This window comes from Notamacropus eugenii, chromosome 1 (assembly GCF_028372415.1).
Source record: "Notamacropus eugenii isolate mMacEug1 chromosome 1, mMacEug1.pri_v2, whole genome shotgun sequence".
Lineage (NCBI taxonomy): Eukaryota > Metazoa > Chordata > Mammalia > Diprotodontia > Macropodidae > Notamacropus > Notamacropus eugenii.
Window position 1 is genome coordinate 276,036,291 of NC_092872.1, and position 21,727 is coordinate 276,058,017.

Here is a 21,727-nt window from a genome sequence, read left to right on the forward strand (position 1 = left end):
AAATATTGTCTTTCCATGTAGGAATGTAAACAGTTCAACTTTAATAAGTCCCTTACGACTTCTCTTTGCTGTTTGCCTTTTCATGCTTCTCTTCATTCTTGTGTTTGAAAGTCAAATTTTCTTTTCAGCTCTGGTCTTTTCATCAAGAATGTTTGAAAGTCCTGTATTTCACTGAAAGACCATTTTTTCCCCTGAAGTAATATACTCAGTTTTGCTGGGTAGGTGATTCTTGGTTTTAGTCCTAGTTCCTCTGACTTCTGGAATATCATATTCCATGCCCTTCAATCCCTTAATGTAGAAGCTGCTAGATCTTGTATTATCCTGATTGTATTTCCACAATACTTGAATTGCTTCTTTCTAGCTGCTTGCAATATTTTCTCCTTGACCTGGGAACTCTGGAATTTGGCCACAATGTTCCTAGGAGTTTCTCTTTTAGGATCTCTTTCAGGAGATGATCAGTGGATTCCTTGAATATTTATTTTGCCCCCTGGTTCTAGAATATCAGGGCAGTTTTCCTGATAATTTCATGAAAGATGATGTCTTTTCTTGATCATGGCTTTCAGGTAGTCCCATAATTTTTAAATTGTCTCCCCTAGATCTATTTTCCAGGTCAGTTGTTTTTCCAATGAGATATTTCACATTATCTTCCATTTTTTCATTGTTTTGGTTTTGTTTTGTGATTTCTTGGTTTCTCATAAAGTCATTAGCCTCCATCTGTTCCATTCTAATTTTTAAAAACTATTTTCTTCAGTGAACTTTTGAACCTCCTTTTCCATTTGGTTAAATCTGCTTTTTAAAGCATTCTTCTCATTGGCTCTTTGGACCTCTTTTGCCAACTGAGTTAGCCTATTTTTAGAGGTGTTTTCAGCATTTTGGGGGGGTCTCCTTTAGCAAGGTGTTGACCTGCTTTTCATGCTTTTCTTGCACCTCTTTCATTTTTCTTCCCAGTTTTTCCTCCGCTTCTCTTACTTGATTTTCAAAATCCTTTTTGAGCTCTTCTATGACCTGAGACCATTGAATATTTATTTTGGATGTTTGGGATACAGGGGCCTTGACTTTTATGTCTTTCCCTGATGGTAAGCATTGTTCTTCCTCATCTGAAAGGATGGGAAGAGATATCTGTTCACCAAGAAAGAAACCTTCTATGGTCTTACTTTTTTCCCTTTTTTGGGTATTTTCCCAACCAGTTACTTGACTTTTGGGTCCTTTGCCAAGAGTAGGATATACTCTGGGGACCTGTAAGATATCAGTTCCTCCAAGGTGGCACAATGAAGCGTGTACTGGTCTGTGCGCAGAGAAGGATTTTTGTGCCCAAAATCTTAGCAGAGTTTCCTCTCCACAGGCACCTGACCTCCAGTTCCACCAAGCCAGAACTGGTGGGGGGGTGGTGGTGGTGGTGGTGGTATTCAGTCAAGATGTGGGGGCAGGGCCACCATTCAGTGCCAGACAAAGACCAGCTCCCTCAGTGCCCCCAGGGGTTTTTACGATCCAGCCATGGTCTTGGGCTGCTGTAGGGGCTGCCATGAGAATTCCTGCTGCCTGCCTGATGTGGCCTCTGTGGGCTGCTGCCTGAGGCTAGAGCTATGGGAAGGCCCTTCTCCCTTCCTGAAAAAGCCCCTGTCACTGACCTTTGGCACCTGTGGGTTGAGGGATCTGCAAACTCGCTGTTACTGGGACTGGAGATTCTGCCCCCAGGGGCTGTTCACAAACCGTGCCCAGTGGCCAAGGATGGGCTGGACTCAGTGCTCAGCTCCATGTGGGGTGCAAATGACCTTTCCCATGGACCTTTCAGGTCACCCTGGTTTGGAAATCTCCTCCACTCTGTTTGTTCTCCACTTCTGCTGCTCCAAAATTTGTTGAGAGTCCCTCTCTACGGGTCTTTTATGGGCTGTGTGGGGAGAGCCTGCATTTTTTTTTGTCTTTCTACTCCACCATCTTGGCTGCCTCCCTACAAAGTTAAGTACAGGTTTATTCTGGTGACTAATCGTTTGCTGGTCTTGATTGTTTCAATTGAAAATCATTAAAATATTTTCTATGATCAGATAAGAAGTATAGATATCACAAAAATCCACAGAGTTCAGAATAGTAACTCTCTCCTCATTTCCTGGGCAAGCAAAGATGAATTTGAATGTGGATTTTATATATCATTCTATAGTTTAAAGCCCACAGAGATGTCACCTGAATTTTTTTTTTTTACTTTAGAAGTAAAATACAGAAGGAATATGAGACTGAGAAAACCTTTCATGGACTCATCACTCATCATGACATCAGTGTTTCAATTTTACCCCAGGGAAAGATAGGGTAGAAACACAAGGTGAGAGAATAGTTGAGTGAGCTTTATAAAAGTAGACCTCAAGGTCTCTTCAGAGTTTTCCAGGTCACTAAGGCATGCATACCAGGTAACTCTTCTGTTCCTCAGTCTCCCTATGTATAAAAAATGTCACTTACTTTGAAGGAATATTATAGATGTTAATGATTTAAAGACTTAAATACTTTGACCTCACAAGTTGGAGTGTAGCACTTATACTATCCAGCTCTGGCATTCATTTGAAGATATTGAGAAGTCAGCCCTGCCAGTACAGAATTCATTTCCTTCATCATTAATTGGATCTTTAGCCTAGATTGCTTGGTTGTTAGATCGTCAAAGGGTTGTAGATGTTGAAAATAAAAAAAAAAATGTTAGTTAAAGGGAAATTTAAATGATATTCATTAATGACAGTCATATAAATCTAGCATGGAGAAATTAGTAGTGCTTGGAAGGTCATGTGTTATAAGTGACAGTCACAGGAAGTCCTTTCCTTCAGGTGATAGAGTAAAAATCTGCAGCCAATTGGAGCTTCAAAAACAGTAATAAATAAATAGCTGTCAGGAAAGAGAAAGATAAGAAATATCAGCAAGATAAGCATCAAAAGAAAACAAAACAAAACAATAATCACACCAACAAAAGATCATACTCTACTGGCACAAAGCTCCTCTCACCCACACACAAGCCTCAGTGGTTGCTTTGTACCCTAGGGTCAGTGACTGCATATAATCATTACTGTATTAATAATAAAAGTTGGAAGCACTCAACTGGTGGAACAAGTGAATCATCAGCTGCCTTCACTGGTCTCTCAACAGTTGTCCATCCAGCATCTTCCACAGACCTAAGGGGGAAGGTTCAAGGGCTAAACTCACATTGGACAAAGGTGAGGTAGAGGGAGGAGAGATTTAGAAAATAACCAAACTAGTGGAAATCCCTAATGCCATCAATTTAAAATTATGGGATGTGAAGATTTTAGTATAAAATTGCAGAAAAAGAATCATTCTGAAATAATCCTAGAGGAGAGAATGTCCACAAGGATTCTAAGAGTGAATGGAAAGCCTCATTAAAAAGAAAAATGAAGTAAAACATAAGGAGAGGAATAGAGGTTCAGAAAAGATGACTGGAAATCTTGAAAAGTAATGTATTCTTTGAATAAACCTGGAAGAAGAATATTATTAAAAAATAACAAAAAGGAAAAAAAACAAAATATCTGCTATCAAAAACATCTCACCTAGAAAACAGGCAAGGGAAAGATAATTTACATCTCAAAGGGCTGGCAGGAGAACATGATAAAAATCAAAACAAGAATACCTTTGTTCAAGAAACCATAATAGAAAATTGCCCTGAAGTATTAGAACTGGAGGTAAAAGTGTAGATTAATGGAATGTATGTCAAAGATTGAGAATAATCCTTGATATATGTTAGCCAGAAATGTGATTTTCAAGATCCTAATTTCCCAGGTCAAAAAAAATAAATATTCTGAGAGGTTCAGATAATATTAATAATATATAGACCTCAATTTTGTCCTTCCTATAATGTGCAGATTGTAATAGATGACTTTTTGGGCCCCTTCTGCTTCTATTATATATTGATGATTCTGACAATCCATGTAACTTCAGTCAAAATTGGGTCAGCTTCTGTATAGACTATAATGAAAAAAATAATATATTGGCACATTAGATATCAGAAAGTAAAGAAGATGACTTTTAAGAAAGATTATACTACTTTTTAAAAAATTTAACATAATTCTACCTAGGAAATAAAAAGATATTTAACACATCTGACATTTTCCAAATCTTCCTGTTGAGAAAAACAGAACTGGGTAGAGGCTGTGAAGGATAAATCCAAAGGACAAAAGAAATATAAAATCTACGACCAATTCTGAGTAAGTAGAGAGGGCAAAAGGCCCCTTCAGAAACACCTAGTGGTCAATGTGGGGAGAAAAGGGAAAAGGAAGGAGCTTTCATGGGGATCTAGGTTCAAGTTGGATGATAATCAATTTTTATCTTTGGGATGTTAAGAGAACTCACGGAAAACCATGAGCATGTTACATGAACCTCCTATGGTAAATGCAGGGGAAGATACAGCAGAGGGTTAAATAGGATAGAAGGTCCTGAATAAACTGTCATCTTCATTGCTGGAAGGAATACCCATGTTAATGACAGTGTTAGCATATTTATGTATTACTTTCCAAACTATATGTTAATATCATCTTAAAGTAGAACTGTTATGATTCCAGGATTCTAATCACTGTAATGGTGATTAGTAAGAATAATTCATTCTAACAATATTATTTTGAAATTGTGGAAAATATGCTTATTTCAAATAATTTTTAAGCATATCATTTTACTGGCAAATGTGTGTTAGTTCCTTTCAACACTTATACAGAAAATCAAGGGCTATATAGTTAATTAGCATTACTCAATATGACATTTATTAGATAGAAGGTGGCTCAGATCTCTGGACCTGGACTCAGGAACACTTCAGTTAAAGTTTACACTATGGTGCACTGAGCAACTCATTTAATCTCTACCTCTGTTTCTTTATCTGTAAAATGTGAATGATAGTACCACCAGCTTCCTAGGTTTGTTATTGTAAGAATCAAATGAGGTAATGCCTGTACAGCCCATTGGAAACCTTAAAGTGTGGTATAAATGACCGTCTATGGTGATGATGATGATGTTTCATTGTAGTTATTTTTTGATAGGCTGCTGAATAAAATAATACACTGGTTATTCTCACCATCCACATGGATTCTTTCATTGCAAGCACCTCACTATAGTGGTAGCCATTAGGAAAAAAGAAGTACCTAAGAGTAACTATCACAGTTGAAAAGTCTTCCTACCTATGCATCACTGGATCACATGAAGAATAAGAAGTAACTAGAAATTGCTTGGTTTTTCACCTGGGCATCAAGTGGCAGGGGTCTTGAGAAGACCCAACCCTGTTCACATCAAACTCTTTGGAGAGTATTGCAGCAATAGGAATGGTGGTGGCAAAGGATAAGGTGCTGAAGGATGTCAGTGCCCTGTGTCTTCTGGGAAGAATGCAGCAATTCAGCAGCTTGTTCATGAACTAGACTAGAAGAGCTCAAACGATCTGCTGCTGCCCACTAGAGCAGTGCATAGGTCACATTCTAATTCCTTTCCCTCCCTTAATGTGTCCTGGATGTAGCTGCTATGAGAAAGGGAGTCGTCTACCCACCTCCCTCTTGCTCCCCATTCCTTAGACCCCATTCCTTTTCCTGGACTCTACATTCTCTAAATGCCTATCATCACCACCACTGTAGCTTGTAGAGGAACATGAGGCTTAAGAGCTAGGTACCATGGTCTCCAGATGAGCAGAGGTCAAAAATAGATCCTTTCCAAAATTATCTGCCCTGAATGTTGGCATGTAAGGCAATGCCCTACTTGTCCTCCCCTTCTCATTGCTGCTGTGATCTGATCAAAGATCTTTCTAATGATCAGATGGTTATTCACACTGTCCTTCACCACTCAATTGGTTGACCCTGTTTCACTATTTACTTTGAAAACAGTCTTGATCTCTGAGGGATCCCACTATCTAATATTCACTTTCACTGTGTTTTATCTGTTAAATATAAATCCACCATTCTGACTGCAATTATACAAAAATGATCATAGGATTATAGCATTTACTGTTTCATAGTTGGGTTCATGTAGACTACTAGACTATCAATGCAGGTTGAGTTAGATACAAATAGATCTTTGGAAGAAAAATCTTCCTGAAAACTGCCTTTGGAAGGCTAATAATTGTGGGACTTGATTTCTTTGTAGAGACTGAGAAGCTCTGAATTAAATGCATATTTTCTATTGATCCCCTTAGCAATAGGTCTTATAAACTCAGAAATCTGAGATCCTTTCATTATTTAGGAAAGATTATTTTTTTGAGGGGGGAATGCTGTGATTTAATCAGTGTAAGGACTTCTTGGAGTGAAAACTGCCCTCAATAACGTTGACTGACAAGTTCATCTATGATTGATTATAGTCTTAGTGATTCAGCTGATTTGTTGAGATGTTTCCTCACTACATTGTTGTAAATATGTACTTTCTTTCCCATGATAGAATATAAGCTCCTTGAAAGCAAGGACTATTTTATTTGTGTATTTTTATTCCCTGTACCAAGCAGAGGGTCCAGCACAGAATAGGTCTGTAATAAATGCTTTTTAATTGACTGAGTCATAATCCATGTTTCAGAGGCAAGCTTGAATCTTAGTCTTCCTGATAAACCCATCGTTTTAACGTTGAAAATTATTTTGTATTTATATTGATTCTCTCTTGCCTATCTATGGCTATATATTGAATACTACCTCCCCAAAGGCATTTTTTTGTTTTGTGCCCCAGAAACTCCATAGTGTCCAGAACCTAGGAAGGAGCCTATCACATACCTAGTGACTTATTGATTATGTGTGAAGCTAGTTTAACTGAGAATTATGATCTAATTAAATAAGGGGAAGGGAGGATAAAATGGCACTATCCCATGGAGGAATCAGGAAAATTATCAGAGAAACAAAATTGCAGCTTACATCACTCATCTCCTGAGCAGGAAGAAAACATGTGGGAAGGGAGGGTCCAATTACAAATCAGTGGGTTGTGTCTGTTTATGAACATGAAAGGGTTGTAGGTCATTTAATCACACTCCCTAACTGTTAGCTGATTGGAGACATTTCTCTGTTTAACCAGTTGGTTTCCATTGTGTTCTTATGTCTGTACTTCTGGCTTATACATTTCCCACCTCTTCCCTACATTCCTATTTTCCTTTGGTGGTACATAGAAGTGCTTGACAATAAAAATGAGAAAGTTTGGCCCAAAGCCAAAACAGCTTTGGTTGTGTGCTCCGAAAGGAAGAGTCCTCTTCACTGAATCAAGGATCTTAGAGAATTTCAAATGAGATCATGTGTAAGAATATTTTATAAAGTATGATAGAACTCATTATATTTCCTCTCACACCCTCTCTTCTTCCGAACTTTGCTATTACAACCAAGTACACCACTATCCTCCCAGTCACCCAGGCTCAAAACATAGGTGTCATCCTCAACTCAGTTAAACTCACTGTGTATATCCAATCCATGTTGAAATTTGTTATTTGTGCATCTTTCATGTACATCTTCTTCCCTCTATATGCACTTCCACTAGGCTAGGACACATCTTCACCTCTGGACTATTTGAGTAGCCTTCTGATTGGCCATCTTGCCTCTTTTGTCCCACCTCCCCCATTCCAGTCATTCCTCCACTCAACTCCTAAAGCGATTTTCCTAAAGCACAACTCTGAGCATGTTACCACCATCTCTACACAATAAAGTCCAATGACTCCCTATTAATTCCAAGATCAAATATAAAATCCTATATTTTGAATTGAAAGCCCTTCACAACTGGGTTCCCTCCTACTTTTCTAGTCTTCTTACTTATGGACTATTTGTGACTGACTTGTGGTAGAGCCTTCTGATCTCATATAGATCTGATCAGTCACATTTGGGCGCATGGTACCTTGACCCAAACATAGTAATATCATTTTGGTCCTCTTAAAGAATGAAGAATAACAATCAACAAAGTCATCTTACTTTTTCCTCCCCTTCCAACTCCACACTTTTACACTGCCTGTCCCCTTTCCTGGAACTCTCTCCCTTCTAACCTTTGCCTCATGGTTTCCTGGTTTCCTTTAAGACTCAACTTACATCCTACCTCATGCAGGAGGCTTTTCCTGTTGTCTCACTTCTACCGCTGCACATACTAATGCCATTTCTCTGATGTTAACTTCCATTTACACTGTATCGCTCTTGTATGCATGTACACACATACACATACACACACACATATATGTGTATATACATATGTATGTAGTTATTTTTGCCCAGTTATTTCAATTATGTCTGAATCTTTATGATCCCACTTGGGGTTTTCTTGGCAAAGGTTCTGGAATGGTTTGCTGTATCCTTCTCCAGCTCATTTTACAGATGAGGAAACTGAGGCAAACCAGGGTTAAGTGACTGACCCAGGCTCATAAAGCTAGTGAGTGTCTGAGCCTAGATTTAAATTCAGGAAGATCAAGGCTTCCAGAATTCAGGTCCACGATTCTATCCACCTTGATACCTAGTGGCCTATACCTAGCTTTTGTATGTATATTCATAGAGAACTGCATATTGTTCCTTATTTTAGATGTGAGTTCTTTGAGATCAGGAACCAAGTTCTAGCCTTTGTTTGTAACTCGTGTACTTAGCAAAAATGCCTGTTCCATAGTATATTTATTGACCTTAGTTCATTGGCCTTAGTTTAGATTATCATGACTATTGATAATATGTTATTGTCGGTAGTTTCTATACTTCACTAGATCTGTGATTTCATCCATGTGAGTATTCCCTCCAGTTTTGTCACCTTACTCCCTCCTAGGTAATTCCTCTCCTTGTCTTCCCATAAATCAGACAATTGTCCAGAATCAATTTCTAAGCCTCAGCAGTTTTCTTGCCCTTCTAATCAGATTTAGTCATTCAAATAGTAAATGAACATTTATTAAGCACCTACTATGTGCTAAGCACTGTGCTAAACATTAGGAGATAAGAAAACCAACCACATGGGTTATTATCTATCTCTTGGTTTCTGTGACCTTTAAGAGACACAAAGACTATTTAGACACATCTTATTTGGAGATCAAGAAAGCTGCTGAGACTTAAAAATTGATTCTGAACAACTGAAAAATCAAAACAATTCTAAAAATAATAGGAAAATACATGCACTAGTCAGCAAACATTTATTTCAGTTTCTTCCTCTGTAAAATAATAATACTTTTAGGAACTTTATGACAAAGTTTTCATGAAGAAAATATTTTGCAGATTGTATGGCCCTATTGAAATATATGGTATCACTACCACTGCCACCACCACTTTTGCTTTTGTTATTTTTACCATTAACTGAACACTAAATGGACATTTAAGGTGACATAGTTCAAAACTCTTCATTTGGCAGAGAAGGAAACAACTCAGAAAAGTTGTCACTTGCTTATCATCACAAAGCAAGTAAATCAGAAGCCCAAGTCTTCAGATACCAGATCCAGAATGTTAATGAAAGATTTTTTTCCTGACAAACAATGTTGTGTAATTTCATTGTCTAGAAGTAGCTAGATGACTTGGAGTCAGGAAGATCTATGTTCAAATGCAGCCTCAGAGACTTCATAGCTGTATGATCCTGGGTAAGTCACTTACTTCTGGATGCCTTCTGTTTCCTCACTTGTAACATGAGGATAATAATAGTGTCTACCTTCTAGGGTGGTTGTGAGTATCAAGTGAGATAATATCCATAAAATACTTAGCACAGTGTCTGGCAGATAGTGAGCTCTGTATAAATATTGGTTGTTATATGATCATCATCATTAATCATATAGTAATAAAAACTAACATTTACATAACACTTTAAAAACTGTCCAGTGCATTATACTGAGCCACAGAACCTGATTTTGAATCTCATTTCTGCCATTTAATTTGAACCCGTATGATTTTGGGCAAATTATTTTACCTGGGCCCAAGTGGGCCTATCTGTAAAACAAGTAGATTGGACGAGATTACTTCTAAGTTCCTATCCAACTCTGTATCTAGGCTTCTATGACTTTTTCCCCCAAAACTTGTAGGTACTATAGGTATAATTATCCCCATTTTATACATATGGAAATTAAGATCAATGAGGTGAAACTATTTGTCTACTATCACATTTGCAGTAAACGTATAAGTTCCTGTTCAAAATCACAGAATTTAAGAGTAGAAAACTGCAGTAGTGAACTTAGTAGAACTACTTAGTTCTTGCTGAGTCATTTGAGTTGTTGAGTCTGACTCTTTGTGATCCCTTTTGGGGTTTTCTTGGCAAAGATATTGAAGGGCTTTGCCATCTCCTTCTCCAGTTCATTTGACAGAAAAGAAACTGAAGGAAACAGGGGTGAGTGACTTGCCCAGGGATACACAGGTGTAGTAAGTGTCTTAGGTTAGATTTGAACTTGGAAAAATGTGTCTTCCTGATTGCAGGGCCAACATTCTAGGTACTATGATGTCACCTAGCAGTCATCTACTATAATCTATATGTGGAAGAAATCCTCAGCATAACATCTGAAGACTGTTGCAACAGCAAGCAAAGTGGGATTTCTTATTTTCTTTTTGCAGTTCAGTTTGCCAGGCTCAGGTTAAATTGCCAGTAACTGAAGGTTCAATGTCCTTTAAAACCTGATAGTTCACAGCTGTGCTGAGTCATGTAGGTTTCATGCCTACTGATTCTGAACCAATCAGGAGGCAAGTCTGTTATATATACTGGGAAGTTGAGTTGTTACTTTGGGGATTTGCTTATGAAAAGGATGTTGACCAAAATGACATCACCACGATAAAGTGAAGTTTCAATATGTAGAACTGTGACTGATCAGAGAAATATGAGCTCAGAATGCTCTACCACAGATAGTCCATGTGAACATTTGAGGTGGTTACTTCAGACTTGTGCATCCTACATTTCCTTTGTGCTGTTTCAATTCTGGTTTGCTCATAAAGCACAGCACCTTTTCTGATGTGGGCATACCATGCTCAGTGGTCCTGTACCAGTGTCTTCCATGTTACACAGTCAAATCCAAAGTTCTTGAGAGTGTTCGTGAATTGCTTCTTCTGACCACCATGTAATCACCTGGCCCATGCGAATTCTCCATAAAATAGTCTTTTTTGGCAAACACACATTTTTCATTTGACCAATGTGACAATCCATTAAAGTTGTGCTCTCTGAAGCATAGTTTGAATGCTTGGCAGTTCAACTTGAGCAAGGACTTCAATGTCTGGTACCTTATCCTGCCAGGTGATCCTCAGAATCTTCCTGAGATAGTTCAAAGGGAACCAATTCAGTTTCCTGGAATGGTTCTAGTAGACTGTCCATGTTTCACAGTCATACTACAATGAAGTCAGCACAATGACTCTGTAGACCTTCAATTTGGTAGTCAATCTAATATCTCTTCTCTCCCAAACTTTTCTTTGGAGCCTCTCAAACACTGAACTAGCTCTGGCAATGCGTGCATCAACCTCATTGTCAATGTGTACATCCTTAGAAAGTACACTACTAAGGTAAGTGAACTTATCCACAGCATTTAAAGCTTCTCCATTTGTTGTAACCCATGGTTCCATGTATTGATGGTGTGGTGGTGACTGATGGAATACCTTTATTTTCTTGGTGCTGATTTTTAGTCCAGAATCAGCATAGGCAGCAGAGAATTGATCCATACTTTGTTGCATCTCATCTTCAGAGGCTGCACTGAGGGCACAATCATCTGCAAACAGAAAATCATGTACCGACACTCCCTCTGCTTTGGTCTTGGCTTGTAGCTTTTTCAAATTGAAGAACTTACCATCAGTACAGTAGTTGACCTTGATGTTGTGTTCATCCTCACTGAAAGCATTTGACAACATGGTTGAAAACACCATGGTGAAAAGAATGGGAGCAAGCACACAGTCCTGTTTCACTCCACTGGTTACTGGGAAGGCACAAGAGCATTGTCCACTATCCAGAACCCAGGCAAACATACCATCATGAAACTGATGTACAATGCTGATGAACTTCTCTGGGCAACCAAATTTTGGCATACTTTTCCATAAGCCCTCAAAACTAACAGTGTTAAAGACCTCGGTCAGATCTACAAACATTGTGTACAGACCTCTATTCTGCTCCTGGCATTTCTCCTGAAGTTGGCGGGCAGCAAGCACCATATAGACTGTTCCTAGGCCCTTTCTGAAGCCACACTTCAGAAGGGTATAGGGTGTGTTCAGGGAGGACCAGTACCTCTGGTGTGATGGCTGAGCCCTTTTTGGGGCTCTTTACACCTTTAGTGTCTACCTGTTCTTCTCAACTCTCACCTGTGGCTCCAAGAAGCTTGGAGCATGCTTAGCAGCCACACCCTAGGGTATATGTAAAGTATATAACAACATTGCTTCAATTCAGGCAGTAGAGTGCTGTCTGTTTGGTCTTTATTTCTCTGCTTATATTTTCTCTGTTTGTATTTTTGTATTTTCTGAATGTAATTTAAAAGGATTGTTGATCCCTTAAACAACTATCTTTCCTAGTAAAGCACATCCAAGAACCTGGATATGCCAGTGTGGTTGCCTTTATGACTATTCATCCAAGCTTTGCTGAAGAACTCTAAGGAGAAGGAACTCCTCAATTTCAGATGTACTCCAAACCAATTGGGTTCAATTCAACATGCACTCCAAGCCCAGCTGTCCAATCTATCATGTTCTCAAATTTTCTGTACTTAGCCATAAAAATACAGCTATTTGACTTCTAAATTTGAGACCCTGAGAAACCATATTTGTATTGGTATCTACTGGTGCCCATGTCTACCCTGTCCTGAGGAAGGAAAAAGTAAGCCTTCAGTTGATCCTTCCATCTCCATTGTCATCCCACATCTCGTCTGCTTTTCTGTGGCTACACCTCTTGAAAAGTCCATCTACAATAGGTACCTTCACTTTCTATCTTCTCAATCTCTTCTTACGCTCTCATAATCTGGCTTCTGACTTTATTGTTCCACCAAACCTGCTCTTTCCAAAGTTATCAATGATCTTTTACTAGCCAAATCAAATGACCTTTTCTCAATCTTCTTTCTCTTTGATCTCTTAGCAACCATTGGCATTGTTGATCACTCTCTCCTCCTTGATACTCACATCTCTAGATCTGGGAGCCACCCATCCTTTCTGGTCTTCCTCCTACCTATCTGACCCTTTTAGTCCCCATTAGTGGATCCTTATACTGGTCATACCTAGTAGCTATAGACGTCCCTCAGCTTTATGTCTTGGACTCTCTCCTCTTCTCCATCTATGTTATTTCACTTGGCAATCTCATCATCTCCCATGGATTTAATTACCTATTTTATACCTGTTATCAAATCTACCACCACCATCACCCATCATCATGTCCAAAATTGAATTGAATATCTTTCCCTTAACCACTAAGCACAGCCTGCCCCAGCTTCTCTACCTTCCCTATTCATGTAGAGGGCAGCACCATCTTCTCATTTGCTTGAGTCTGTAACCCTGGCATCATCATGGATTCCTCACAACTTTCGCCCTTTGTATCCATGCTACTGCCAAGGCCTGGCGCTTTCACCTTCATAACATCTCTTGAATATGTCCTCTTTTCTCTTCTGACATTGCTCCCACTCTGCTGTAGGTCTTCATCATCTTGCACTTGGACTACTACAAGAGACTGCTGGTAGGGCTCCCTGCCTCCAGTTTCTATCCACTTTGATTCATTTTCCATTCAGCCACTAAAATGATTTTTCTAAAGTAGAGCTTGGACCATGTCACTCCATCCCCAACTCAATAAACTCCAGTAGCTGCCTATCACATTCAAGATCAAATACAAAATCCTCTGTTGAAAGGTCTTCATTAACTAACTCACTCCTATGTTTCCAATCTTATTTGTTCCCCATCAAATAGTATTTGATCCAGTGACACTGCCCTCCTGGCCAACGCTCTATTGTTTGACTTTGGGCATCTCTAGCTATTTCTCATGTCTGGATACTCACACATACACACAAACACACACACATGCATACTCTCTCACACACAAATATGTATGTATGTATATATATATGTATGTATGTATGTATGTATATGTATGTATGTATGTATGTATGTATGTATGTATGTATGTATATATATATATATATGAAAGAAAGGGAGCTTCTTTTAAGTCCCAATTAAAATCCCATCTTCTACAGGAAGTCCTTTTCTAATCCCTCTAGTTCTGTCCTTCTGTTAATTATTTACTATGTAAACTTTATATGTCTTGTTGTACACATTGTTTGCTTATTGTCTCCCCCATTAGGTGGTGATTTACTTGAAGGAAAGAATGTTTCACCTCTTAAAAAAAAACTTTTATCTTCAATAAGGGGGAAAAACTATTTAAAAATTGTTCTAATCATCATCAGTCATAAAATGATCAAAATGAAAGGAAATAATAGATTAAAATATGTTTGAACTGATTGGGGCCATCATGTACACATTTTAAGTAATTCAATTATGAAAGTTAGACAGTAAGCATATGGAGCAAAGTGGAAGGGTGTAATTGATTGTCAAAAGTGGCTATGATGCCAAAAATGTGATGATTTTTAGGAAAAAAATATTCTCAGCATATAATGGCATGAGGCACAACTACAAGTTGAAACAAAGATCAAAGGCTTTTGAACATTTGATGTGTTAATTTCTACATTTATTTGTTTCAGCTCCAATTTGTTTCTATCATGGGCATGGCATTGTGCTTTCAGTTAAATTCTAACTTAAAAGAAATTCTTAATATTCACGATCTATATCTCCTCCCTCCCCTCTGTAGAACACATCAAAACTCCTTTGTGTTTAGGAGAGAAAATGTAATGCCTTGGAATTTTGCTAAATTTTCTTCCTGGCTTTATAGAACCTATCTTTTACAGAAGTTCTCAGGGGAACTTTGATATGTTTGAACCTGTCTGCTGAAACACCAATAGAAAGAGGAAGAAGGGAACTGATGTCATTCTTTTCAAGGTTTTACCTAAGACATTCTCTACCCTGTCCAGGTCTTTAAAATAAAGTTCCACTCCCACCCTGCACCTTTAGCCCTGAACTCTTTCTCTCTGACTGGATGACTCCTGCCAGAATCTCCATTTAAGAAGGGCATCTGGGTGGGCAGGAGCCCAGATGGTGGAGAAAAGGTAGACTTCTCTGAGCTCTCCCCCAAACCCCTCCAGAAACCTTTAAATAATGTCATAAAACAGTTCCTGGAGCAGCAGAGCCCACAAAGTGATGGGGTGAAATTATTTTCCATCCAAAGACAACTTAGAAGTTCAGCAGGAAAGATCTGTTGCACCTGGATGAGAGTGAAGCACAGGGGATGAGGAGCCTTGGTAACTATGCCAAGGCAGAAAGGAGCAAGAGTGCTTGTACTTGCAGGAGAACAGAGGATCTGGTCACAGTTTTAGGGGCAAGAGGAATGCTAGTATTCGTGAATATAGGGGAACAAATTCCCTTCCTGGGGAAAGAGCAGAGCTTGAACCAGAAGAGTAGTGACAACACTTTTTTCTTGGACCATACAACCTTGGAAAAACTGAAAATTCACAGAACCCCAGAACTAGCTCTCAAAACAGCAGCACGCACACACACACACACAGAGATTGTGATAGTGCTTTCCACATTCCAGGATCAGAGTCCAATGTTAACATAAAGTTAAAAGTCAAGATGTCAGGAAAAATGAGCAACCAAGTACAACAATAAAAATGAATTACTCATGTGTAGGCTGATTGAATATAATAAAATTGACTACTTAAATTATTTTAGATCATACCAATAAAACTACCAAAATTATTTTATAGAGCTAGAAAAATAAAAAAGAAATTCATTTGGAAGGAGAAACAGTCAATAATATCAAAAAACTCAATTTAAAAAAAAAATGAAGGAAGGTGGCCTAGCAATACCAGATCTTAAACTATATTATAGAGTGGTAATCATTAAAACAATCTGATAATGGTTAAGAATAGAGTGGTGGATCAGTGGAGTAGACTGAGTACACAATACAAAGTAGTAAACAACTATAGGACTATAGTAGTAGAGAAACCCGAAGATCAAAGTTTTGTGGACATGAACTCTCTATTTGACAAAAATTGCTGGAAAACTAGAAAGCAGTTTGGTAGAAACTAGGTATAGACCAATATCTCACAATATATACCAAGATAAGATAATATATACCCAAAATGGGTGAATGATTTAGGCATAAAAGATGATAACACAACCAAATTAGGAGAATATAGAAAATTTTACCTGTCAGGGTGGAATTTATGACCAAATAAGAGATTGATAGGATCATGAAAAGTAAAATGGATGATTTTAATTATATTTAATTAAAAAATGGCCTTACATAAACAAAACCAATGCACCCAAGATTGAAAAGAAATTAGAAAAATGGGCAAGGAATAGTTGACATTTTTACAGTAACTTTCTCTGATAAAAGTCTCATTTCTTAAATATATAGAGAACTGCATCAAATTTATAAGAAAATGTATCATTACTCAATTGACAAATGGTCAAAGGATATGAACAGGCAGTTTTCAAAAGAAGATATCCAACTTATCTGTAATCACATGAAAAAAATTCTCTAAGTCACTGTTAGTTAGAGAAATGCCAATTAAAATGGCTCTGAATCACATCTCACACCTATCATATTGGCTAATATGATAGAAAAGGAAAATAATAAATGTTGGAGTGCATGTGTAAAATAAGAACCCTGATGCACTGCAAGTGGAGCTGTGAATTAGTCCAATTATTATGGAGAATAATTTGGAATTTTGCCCAAAGGGCTATAAAACTGCATAACCTTTGCCCCAGCCATACCTATACTACATCTGTACTCCAAAGGGATAAAAAAAATGAAAAGGACCTATATTATATGCATAAATATGTTTGCACCTCTTTTGTGTGGCAAAAAATTAGAAATCAATGGGATGCCTATCAATTTGAGAATGGCTGAAAAAGTTGTGTATGAGTGTGATGGAATACTGTTGTACCTCAAGAAATTATGATCAGGAGGATTTGAGAAAAACCTGGGAACACTTGTATGAATTCATGGAAAGTGAAGTGAGCAAAACCAGGAGAACGTTGTTACAAGTAACAATATTGTAGGATGATCAACTGTGAATGATTTACCTATTTTGATCAGTACAATGATCCAATATGATAATTATCATGTATTTTCTCTAAATCTAATTGTTTTCACTGCTTTCACAGAACTATATGAGTATATTTTGTATATCATTATCTGTACATATGATTTTCTGTAAAGAATGTAATGCACTGTAAGGGTATAGAATTGTTTATTTTTGTCCTTGTGTCCTAGAATGTACAAGAGTTTCTAAAACATAGTAGGAACCTAATAAAAGCATACTAATTTAAAAGCAAAGAAAGAAAGAAAAATTATATCCACCTCCTGAGAAAGAACTTATGGAGTTTGAAAGCAGAATAAAGTGTTTTTCATTTAAAACATTTTCTTACTTTTTTGCAATGTGGATAATATAGAAATACTTTTTGCATGATTTCACATGTATAATATATCACATTTCTTCCTTCTCAATGGATGGAAGAGGTGAGGAAGGATGGGAGTAAAGTGAAAACTAGCTTTTTTCTAGAAAAAAATGAAAATTAAAAATAAACAACTTTTTTTTTACACAATGCAATGATTGTAGAGAAGGTGCCAGTACTGCATCAATAGAGGGAGTTTCCCCACTGGACAATGAAATCTCACTTTTGTGTTAAAATAAAAATAACATATGATGCAGATAGACTGAAATACCCAAATGATATTGAGTTTAAAAGTAACAATGTCAAATGCCATTCAGATATGTGACTTTATACTTATTCTGATTTCAAATTTGCTTTTCATTTCTTGTATACTTTATTTTAGATTGTACTTTTCAGAAACTTTTTTTTTGTTTTATTCGGAAATAAATCCTGTTTTATATACTTTAATAATCTCCAGATTCTGGCTACTGAGACATCTGACACAAGCTAACATTTGTCAGCAAACTAAATAGCTCAAAATCTCATTTTAACATTTTTTAGTATGTTTTCAGTTAATGAACATTTAGCTTTTCTCTCTCTCTGAGAGAAAGACAGAGAGACAGATAGGATGAGAGACAGAGATAGAAAAAGAGAGACAGAGAGAGAGAGAGAGAGAGAGAGAGAGAGAGAGAGAGAGAGAGAGAGGGAGGGAGGGAGTGAGGGAGAAAGAGAGAGAGAAATTTCCTGTAATCAATATGTATAGTAAAGCATAAATCAAATTTCCACATTGGTGTTATGCAAATAAAAAAAGTCCAGATATCAAAGGACTGATTTTGTAGTTACAGATCATTGCATGAAAACACGGCTTCTGCTAATAGCTACCTATATGATTTTGGGCCAGCTCTTGAATCTTTCTGAGCCTCAGTGTACTGATCTATAAAATCAGACGGCTTGACTCACTGGCCTCTGATTTCCCTTCGATCTCTGGCTCCATTATCCTATTTTCAAACTCTACTTCAAAGACATTTAATTATTAGTCTTACTCATTTCAAATACACTTTTAATTCAGCATAAGAGTGTAATAGTGTGACCAGCCATAAGAGTTGATTCCTATCATTTCAACAAGAAGATTGCTTCAGAGGGAATATATCTTTCAGTATAAGTAGATTTACTTGGTTAGTTTTTCTCTTTAAATTCTTAGGTAATTTTGAATTTCCATGTGTTATACTCCATTGTTATCCTTGTGATGCCAAGAGAGTGAGGAAAGTCCCCAGATCATTGGATGGATTTTGGCATCACTTTCTTCCTCTATGGAATGAGGAAGTTGGTTCAATAGCTATGATGTCCTTTCCATCTTGAGTTCCAACTCAATAGTTCATAAACATATTCTCATTACAGATTTTATCTCTCTTCTTTTTCCCTGCAGGGATTCTATTTGCACTGTCTATATTGAAGTACTTCCTCCAAATAACCAAAGTCCTCCGCGCTTCCCACAACTGATGTACAGCCTTGAAGTCAGTGAAGCAATGAGGATTGGGGCAGTTTTATTGAATCTCCAGGTAAGAAGTTTGGTATCCATGTAATAACCTATTGCTCCAGAATGAGAGGCAATGGTTTATGGCGCTTCATAGGCAGTAGAGGGTAATCTAGCGAAAATGAAACAAAATACTTGGCTTTGAATATAAACTTTTATTTTTACTTGGCTGATCTCCTCAAATCACTTATCTTCTCTTGGCCTCAGTTTATTTGTCTGCAAAATAAAAGGACTCTATTGAATGACTGCGAAATTCTTTTATAGCTCCAGATCTTTCATTCTATGACCTGGGAGTTTTAAGGAACTGTTATCTGTCCATAGCTTTTAAAACATGTGAAAGTTAACTCATATTGAATGGAAATTCAGCCCTGAGAAGAGATCTGCAATCATTTGGGTGAAGGGTTCTGAAGTGATTTCTCTCAGCTGATTGTGGCTACTGTAAAACTGTTCCAATCAGCAGGGGTCTGCTGCAGTCACTGCAGGAGAGAACACAGGGTTTGTAAAAACAAATATTTTGTATTGCACAAGGATTGCTGTCCCTCATGTTTAAAGGCATTAGGGTTGTCAGTTGTTTCTGAACCAGGATTTCTTTGTACCATAACGTTCACGTTAAATGCACCATACAATTATAGAAAAGCTGGCCCACTGAGGAAAACCTACATCCATTCCATTCTTTGCTGTAGATGATTACATCTGGATCTCAGAGTTCTCCATCAGTGAAATGAGAAGTTTGAATTACAGAATCTCTAAATTCCTCCTAGAGCTAACATTCCATCCCTTAATACCCTATGTTCTATGATCTCCCAGCTCTGACATATTATGTTCAGTCTTCTAAGGACCCTTTTAACTCTTTCATTCTCTGCAGTCTTTATTTTTCACCTCTACTGGTTTACTACCCCTAAAAATCCTTCTTTGGTTCAATTCTTTCTTTCCTTTTTCTTCCTCCCTCCCTCCCTCCCTCCCTTCCTTTTCCTTTCCTTTTTATTTTTCTTCCTTCATTTCTTCCTCTTTTCCCTTTCTTTCCCTCTCCTCTCCTCTCCTTTCCTCTTCTTTCCTCTCCTTTCATTTCCTGACTGTGGCTCCCTATCTCACCTGAGCAAGAAGTATACAGGTCAGTCACAGCACTCCATCCAATAAATATGAAAACCTAAGATTTAACCTGCTCCATTTAGCTTCCTGGTATTGCTTTCCTGTCCTTAGGCAGACTCATAGTCCTGCATTCCTGGGTTGGGGGGGGTTGAGGGATTCACTATATTAGTGTTAGACTTAGTTTGACATTTGATCAACTTAACCCACCTCAGCTCAGAAGTTTACAGCATGCATCCTCATGCCCAACTTTGTTCAAAGTTCTTTTTTTTTGCCTGAGGATTCTTCCAGCTCTGACATTGTATATTCTAAGATCCCTTCCTAGTTCTGACATTTTTTATTCTAAACTCCACCTCTCACAGCTCTTGAATTCTATATTCTTTCATCTAAGATTTTTTCAGATTTTCACATTCGTTATGCTGATATGCTTCTAAGTTCTAGCATTGTTTTCTTAAGTTTCTTCTGGCATTCTATGTTCTAAGGACCTTCTAACTCTTCAAAACCTAAGGTAGCTTCCTGTCCCTCCTAGATCTAGCATTCTGTGTTCTAAGAGTCCTCGTTAGTCTTATATTTAGCCTTCTAACATTCACTCCAGATATGACATTTGATATTTCAATGATTCTTTGAGCTTTTCCATTCTATGTTCAGAATGGAGACATCTGGAGATGTCCCTGAATATAGAGATACATTTAGAGTTAAAGATCTCTAAGTACTATATCTTATCTCCATATCCAGAGATATGTGTGTGCGTGTATGACACACATGTACACACATACACAAATACACACATATTTTTAAAGATAATGATAGAGTTTATATCTAGATTTCTAGAGATTTAGATATAGGCATAGATCTATAATTTCTCTCTCCCTTTCCTTGACTGTCAAATAGTAGGCAACTGTAATCAAAGACTTTTTGAGTCTAAGTATTTTCCTTCTTGTACCCAACACCTTGATTGGCACTAAGTTTGGGCTTATTTTTTCATGAATACTATAAATAAATGATTGAATGAATGCACACCCACATATATACATATGTATGTATACACACATCTATATCTATCTTTAGATATACTAAACAAAAGGAAAAGTCAATGGAGGAAAAGATGCATTGATATGTGCTATAAAGTCATTGGTTTCCGAAAAGCCTTTCCAGCTCCTGCTGTGCATATGTGAGACAATGGATTTAAGAGTGTAGGATCTGAAGAAGTAGTTGTCCTTAACCCCAAAGTCTGGTTCCTGGGGAGCTTTTCTTCAGACAAAGCACATGGGAGGCAGAATCATCCCAACCCCTATGAGGGCCTGTTTATGTAGCTCCAATATGTACAAATCTTCTGTGCCTTCCTGTTGCCTGTAGAATGAAGGACAAACTCCCTTGCCTGGATTTCAAGGCCTTTAACAATCATACTTTAACCCCACTTTGCAGGCTGATTTTAGAGGATCCCTCAATAGTTCCCTAATCATGTCCTGTGCTCTCCCTCACTCATTGCATTCACTCAAGGGTAGAAACTACTCACAGACTCCAAGGTAGAGATGAGAGGGACTTCAGAGTTCCATCTAGGCCAACACTTTCTTTCCCATCTGAGAAAACAGAGACCCAAGGAGGTTATGTTACTTATCCAAGCTCCCACGAGTGCTAAGGGACAGAATCAGGATTAGAGCTCAGATACTGTGTCACCAAACCCAATATCCCTTCCTTTTCACCACTGCCTTGATTTCTCTCTTCTGCCATGCCTACTGACCTCTTTCTCCTCCTTTAAGGG

The 21,727-nt window shown here is 37.8% G+C and overlaps 1 protein-coding gene across 2 annotated transcripts in view; it reads left to right on the top strand.

The window, feature by feature from the left end:
- The window catches only part of PCDH15 (protocadherin related 15), a 2,324,555-nt gene that overhangs the window by 1,894,953 nt on the left and 407,875 nt on the right, over positions 1-21,727 (top strand). For both annotated transcript variants that reach the window (XM_072628920.1, XM_072628919.1), the window contains one exon: positions 18,772-18,904. In XM_072628920.1, coding sequence (XP_072485021.1) covers positions 18,772-18,904 — 133 coding nt within the window. The remainder of the gene's footprint in view (positions 1-18,771; positions 18,905-21,727) is intronic.